Source organism: Arachis ipaensis, chromosome B04 (genome assembly GCF_000816755.2).
Source record: "Arachis ipaensis cultivar K30076 chromosome B04, Araip1.1, whole genome shotgun sequence".
Lineage (NCBI taxonomy): Eukaryota > Viridiplantae > Streptophyta > Magnoliopsida > Fabales > Fabaceae > Arachis > Arachis ipaensis.
In genome coordinates, this window is record NC_029788.2 from 523,895 (window position 1) to 530,208 (window position 6,314).

Sequence of the window (6,314 nt, forward strand, 5' to 3'; positions counted from 1 at the left end):
ATTAAATTGTTGTTGTTGATATTTCTCAGCAGCTTGATGAGCTAAAATGAAAATTCTAGCCATGAGAGTTTATGTAGGGTAATATTAATTGGGTGGTTATTCATGAATGACGATAACCTTGGTGGAAAAATTCAAAGTTCAAGCATTGCTAATGACGATAACTTTAGTACAGAGCAACATCATCGCGCCATCTTGCTGAATCATAAACTAGGATAATTTAATAGTTCAAATCTAGGATACAAATCTATACCATGAAATTATCTTTGTTCATGATACTGCAAATTGCAAGTTCGGCCCAATGTACCATATCATCCTTCACACACTTGGATACTTGTAGACATGCGAGTTTTATTAAGGAAACAATTAATATACATGATTTTACTTGAATATTGTATTGACTATCAATTTTAGAACCATTTCACTTGCCTATAACTATTTCACCCTAGGGCCCAAAGGGAAAAGTTAGAGAGAGACTAGATGCATATTTTGAAGAAACGGAGACGAAATTTGATGATAGTAGATGAACTCAGGACTTTGTCTTTGTCACTCTATCAAGCTTTCTCTTCTATGTATTGGCAAATTTCAACTTAAAATCAAATGCCAAAGGATAAAATCTCTCCTATTGTAGTGCCTGAACAAGGAATAACTATTGATCAGACATGCAAAGATGTGGTGGTCAAAGGTTACCAACCAAAATGGAGAAGATGTTTCATAGTCGGAGTGATCAAAACAAAACACACAAAATACAGACACTACACAGGAATTTTGTCACTCGAAACCACATCCATTTGATCATGTACATTTATTTCCCTTTCATAACAATTCCTTCAAGAATACCATCAGTGCCGAAGTTACCCGAAAACTGATGAGGATCAACAGGGCCAGGTAGCCGAAAAGCAATGGAGAAATGGCCCGGTGGACAAAGGTTGTTAGTTTGCATTTCAAACACCTGATTGTATCTGGCCACAGTCTTCTCCCCTGTTGTCGTTACTCCACGTATCAACACTTTACCATCAGAGTCAACCTCACAGCTGAATTCCCCTGCATTTATAAATTCATAGCATATTGTTACCTATCCATAATGAAATCTTTGAGGCAGCATGACAAACAAATAAAAGAACAAACTATTAGGAATACAGTAGCCCATCAGTGAATAATCCATATTTTTGAATTAGCAAAGTACCTATTGGGATTGCTGAAACATCAAAATGCATGTAAACTAAAAATACAAGTGTATCATTTTCTTCTTTCCGTTTGCTATTTTCATTTGGGGTAGGAAATTGTGACATATAAGAAAATAAAGACAAAAACATCTTTAACAGAATTCTCATTTCAAATATTATGCAGATATGACCACACTCTTACATCATTAATAACAACTTTTTGGCAGACCGTAGTGTATCAGTGAATGGTGAATGCAATCACCAAAGATAAAATATCTAGATTCATAAGTAATGATATCAAATCTCAACCTGGCAACTAAATTTGACTTACTTGGCCTGCCTTCTGATCATGGTTTACCATGACTAGGGTTAGACATAGATTCATCAATTATGGCAAGGCATGGTTTAATGACAACTCAAGTAAGCCAACCCTGTTGATGTTAGTTTATTATGATAGTGGATGCATATTTTAACTACTTGCAAGTTGCAAATAATGCTATCTGTGTTTGTGTTTCAGGTTTGGCAGTTATTTAGGTTATTAGCAAGCTAGGGGAAGTGAAGGTACACCAAAAACATGAAAGAGAAATGCCTAATATAGGTATCTATGGCCATCCCATGCAAATATGTAGTACAACCTTAGAGCTAAATGAATGCCAATTAATGTAACAGGAAAATCCTAACAATCCAATGTGAAACTTACTTTCTTCCCTCTTCACCCCAGGGAGAGACACGCGAAATAGGTATGAGTCTTCACACTCTCCAATGTCCATAAGTCCTATGATTGGACCTACCTGCCCCGTAACTGCACTTCCAGTCAATGCAAATCCATTCTTGGTAGCAGCAACAATATCTGACCACTCCTTTTGAGTTGGGTGAGAAGGAAGGAATAACATAGCCGGACCAATTTTATCAGCGTCAGTCTCATGTTCAGGTTGCAATGGAGCCATGTAGCTGTACATCAAATTTGTACCACTATACGGCACACTACTTATAGGTGCCACAACATGGACATGTTGCATAGGATCCTGAAACTCAGAAAACTCATCACTGCTTCTTTCTTTTTGAGAACTACTACAAGATGGGATGGCAGGCATGTTTCCATTAGGCTCTGACTTCCCCACTGACATGTTGTATGGAACATTATCATCAAGGGTGGCATGCAATCCTGCAGCATCTATGTCCACATATAAGTCCTCTAGTCTACTTAGCCTCTTGAACCTTTCAATTTCCTCTGGATTAATTTGGAAGATTTCTGGGTTGTTAATAAATACAATGTTCTCGATGATTTTGTTTTGACTTTTGAAGCGACATTGAGGATGCAACTCAAGTGGAAACAAATCAAGGAACTCAGGGTAATTCAAAGCACCATCTTGCCCTTGGTCGGATATATTGCCTTCAAAGAATCGGCGCAGGAAGGGCAATGTAACAATAAGTGATTTATTAGCCTTCCTAAGTACATAGTAGTAAACACGCTCCAATTTCACTCTTTTCATGAAAGAACCGGTTAGTTCATCATATGTGTATGGGGGAAGTCCTTCGGCTATTCTTTGCAGCACAGATTTTCTGGGGCTCTGCCCTTCAATATCAGGACCAAAGTAGGTAGCCATAATGAAGTACAAGAGAAAACTCTGATCATCACTAGGCATTCCACATTTTATGTTTCTAGATCCTAATCCTACCATAGTTTGAGAAGACTGGTTAGGCTGGGCCGCAGTATCCATTGGAACTAAATACATGTATATATATCACACGGAAAACATGACCCTGCAAGAAAATATAACAGCCATTTTTCATGTGATGTTTCTACGTAATTATTCGTTTATCAACCCAAACATAGAAAATGCATAACAAAAGAAACGACAACAAGAGCCTTGTTGCACGGATTTGAATATCATAACTACGGAAAAACACTAATTTTAATGTAAATCAAGTATAAATTGTTCAACATTAAATCCGGAAAAAAAAAAAAAAAGAAAATGCTACAATAATTAAGAAGTTGTTCAAAATAAGTTGATAACATTTTAAGAATCAAGTTGATAAGCAAAAGAATCATATATGAAACTTGAAGCAAGAACAAAATTGACGAGCAACTGTTACTCTAGTATAGTATGGATGCAATCGTAAATTACAAGTAAATGAACGAGATATTAGAATTAGGGAGAAAACATTGAGTACGTATTATTGAATGGCGAAGAAGAAAAGGTCTTCCCCGTCGGAGTCGCCTGCCCTGCCATGGTCTCTCCAACCTCAGCCAGCTGCCATACTTGCTCGCCGCACGCTTGCCACACCCAGAGGCTCTGAGACCCAAGCTCTCGTGGACTGGAAGGAATGGCACGTTAGGAAACCACCTGAATGGATTTGAGCGAGTTACAACTTACAACAGCCCAGGTAATGAAAGAAAGTTGGAGAAGTACCTGCATTAAAGAGGGAAGAAATTGGGCTAAGATCAACCGGCCCAAGAGTACCGACCCAAAACGACCCCTGCTTGGATGAAGGAGTACGTGGGAAGGTGAGACTCATATCAAACCTAACTAGCTGTCCCAATGAGCCTTACCTCACATGGCATTCCGCCCCCTCCCCATTCAAAAGGTCTCGGGCTCAACTCCTACCAACTGCAACCGAGAAAGAAAAAAATGATAAATATGTGAGGAGTGTGTAGGTGTGTGTTGTACCTAGGATTGGGAGTTGTCCAATCCACCCGACCAAAAAAAAAAAAAAACCTAACTAGCTGTGGTTCCCCTGCCCCATAAAAAAAAAAAAAAACCTAACTAGCTGTGGTTCCCCTGCCCCATAAAAAAAAAAAAAAACCTAACTAGCTGTGGTTCCCCTGCCCCATAAAAAAAAAAAAAAAGAAAGGGATAAAATGTGGGAAGTGGAGGGTGAATTGAAAGAGTGGTGGGCAAGGGAGAGAAGAAAAAGAAAAGAAGAATATTATGATGATGATGATGACGATAATGAAGAAGTACGGAGGAGGTTGGGTTTTGGGAGGTGTTGTTGCTGTCGTCTCGTTTACTGTTATGTTATTGTTAGTGCTGCTTCGGCAACGTAAGAGATTTGTCTTGCACCCCTTTCTAACTCCATCATCATCATCCCCATCCACATCGCTTTCGGTCTCCGATTCTACCAATCCCAACTTGAGGTCTACGCTTCCTCCTCCTCAATGCAATTAATTAATAATTTTACATTTCTTAGCTAATTGCATTCACTCTGTAAATCTCAGTAATTTGGCCCCATTCCGATGTTCAGGCTTGCAACTGCAGGCTTTACAGATTGGGTTAAAAGGTTTTATATCTCCATATCCTGTTATTCACTGTTATTAATAGAGAATAAACAAAAATGGAGTGTAGGTAACGAGTCTTTGACCCCCTCGACGCTTCTCTCTTCCCTTTCATTGCCAGGGACCCTCCTTACCATGTAGCCTACGATTTTACAGCCCTTCTTCTTTTTCTTACACAGTAAAATTAGCACTAAAACACTTGAAGACTTCTCAAAACATTTAGCATATGGAAGGTTATATTCAGCAGCAAGCATTCCCTGATTTGAGCAATTTACTGTATGATTTTTTATATGGTAATAGCTTATACTGTTGTATTTTACACATGAATCTTTATATCTATCACCTTTTTAATAACCATTAAGTTCAGCACTTGGAAATATTTTCAAGTATACAAATCCAGTGATTAGTTTCCATCATATATAAAAAAAAATTTCATAGCACTAGATGTTTCCGTTTTAGCATACGTGTCAATACGAATACTTAGGAGTTAGGATAGATCATATTCAGAGTTGAGTTGTATCTTTGCTATTACCTACAAGCTAAAGCAGTGCCAAATATGTTGATTTGACAATGTGGAAGTTTTTCTTTGTTCTTGCAGGACCTCAAAATTTGTAACAGATGCAGATTTGAAGTTTTTAATTGAGACTTTGGATGAGAAACTCAATGAGAGTGATAAATGGGAGGATGTTATAGATAAAAGAAATCAGCAACTATGCTACACTGCGAAGTGCTGCAAGCCTAAGGTTATTGCTTTTATGCTTAATTCTGATTTTTTTGGGGGGGGGGCTGTTAACTTGGTCTTTTTGCTATAATTGTTATGATAACATGATGCTTTCATAAATGTTATGCATCTGATGATCTGAAGTTTAGGATGTTTTAATTGTTATATGGTGAGTAATGCTTCTCTAGGTGTTTCTTCGTTTTCTCTCTTGCACAATGTGCTGGCAGGCACAGACAAACACAAATGCTGAATCAATCCATCCTCTAGAGCATTTTATCTTCTATGTTGCATATTTATTTTTCAGTAGTGGCAACTTAGTATGTACACCAGCTTCAACAAGAGTAAAATATTGATTCTCTCTTTCTTGCACAATTTTGTCTGTAATTAATTAATTGATAGTTATAAGAGGTTACATCTTTTTCCTGGGTTCGCCTTCCAGCCTGTGATTTCAACTGTGGGAAACTCTAAGTTGTTACTTCTATATGCTTAGGGTGACAGAGCTTTGAACATGATCTATAAACTACATAGTTGTTTCTATTGGTCTTGCAGAATGGTCCTCTGAAATATTTGAGCGTGACTATATTCAATGATATTTCGTCTGAGATGCTAAGAAACTTCTATATGGACAATGATTACAGAAAGCAGTGGGATAAGACCGTGTTTGAGTATAATCAACTGCAGGCTTATGAATCTAAGGGTGTTGAAGTTGGCCGTACAGTTAAGAAGTTCCCAATTTTGAGGCCTAGAGAATATGTTCTATCTTGGAAATTGTGGGAGGGACAGAATAAAACTTTCTATTGTTTTATGAAGGTAATACACCCATTTGTCAATTTGCTCATAGTGGTGTAAATTGTTGCTTTCTAGATACTTGTTAGCTCTTCATAGTGTTACAGTACCCATAATTTAGCAATTGCATTCATATGTGGATGTTGCAGATATACCTCTCCTATCCCATATCTCTCAACTCGTTTTGGCTTCCTATCCTGTGACAGGGAAAATTGTATAGGGAAAGTAACAATCAAGTTCCTAGAAAATTTCTTGGATGAGAAGTTACAGATTATATATAACATAAAAGACATTGCTGTTTGTATGTTATATTATCCAGTAATAATTATCAACATGTATATTCCTCTCTTTTCTGTTTATCTAGATA

General features: G+C 37.5%; 2 protein-coding genes across 5 annotated transcripts in view; one reads left to right on the forward strand and one right to left on the reverse strand.

The window, feature by feature from the left end:
* LOC107638391 (increased DNA methylation 2) lies at positions 485–3,859 on the reverse strand. Of its 3 annotated transcripts, XM_016341643.2 has the most exons (4): positions 3,578–3,859; positions 3,339–3,511; positions 1,864–2,927; positions 485–1,041 (listed from the first exon to the last, which is right to left on the reverse strand). In XM_016341643.2, the coding sequence occupies exons 3-4, from the start codon at positions 2,897–2,899 to the stop codon at positions 803–805; spliced, it is 1,275 nt and encodes a 424-aa protein (XP_016197129.1). In that variant the 5' UTR covers positions 2,900–2,927; positions 3,339–3,511; positions 3,578–3,859; the 3' UTR covers positions 485–802. The 3 variants fall into 3 exon arrangements, with proteins under 3 accessions (XP_016197129.1, XP_020975953.1, XP_016197128.1); XM_021120294.1 differs by lacking the exon at positions 3,578–3,859 and having other exon boundaries at positions 1,864–2,838; positions 3,339–3,567; XM_016341642.2 differs by lacking the exon at positions 3,578–3,859 and having other exon boundaries at positions 3,339–3,566.
* LOC107638392 overlaps positions 4,026–6,314 on the forward strand; it is a 4,176-nt gene continuing 1,887 nt past the window's right edge. Inside the window, exons 1-3 of one of the 2 annotated variants that reach the window (XM_021120295.1) lie at positions 4,026–4,302; positions 5,039–5,183; positions 5,690–5,971. In XM_021120295.1, the coding sequence (XP_020975954.1) occupies positions 4,097–4,302; positions 5,039–5,183; positions 5,690–5,971 (633 nt within the window). In that variant the 5' untranslated portion in view covers positions 4,026–4,096. The remainder of the gene's footprint in view (positions 4,303–5,038; positions 5,184–5,689; positions 5,972–6,314) is intronic. The other variant, XM_016341645.2, reaches the window with a different exon arrangement.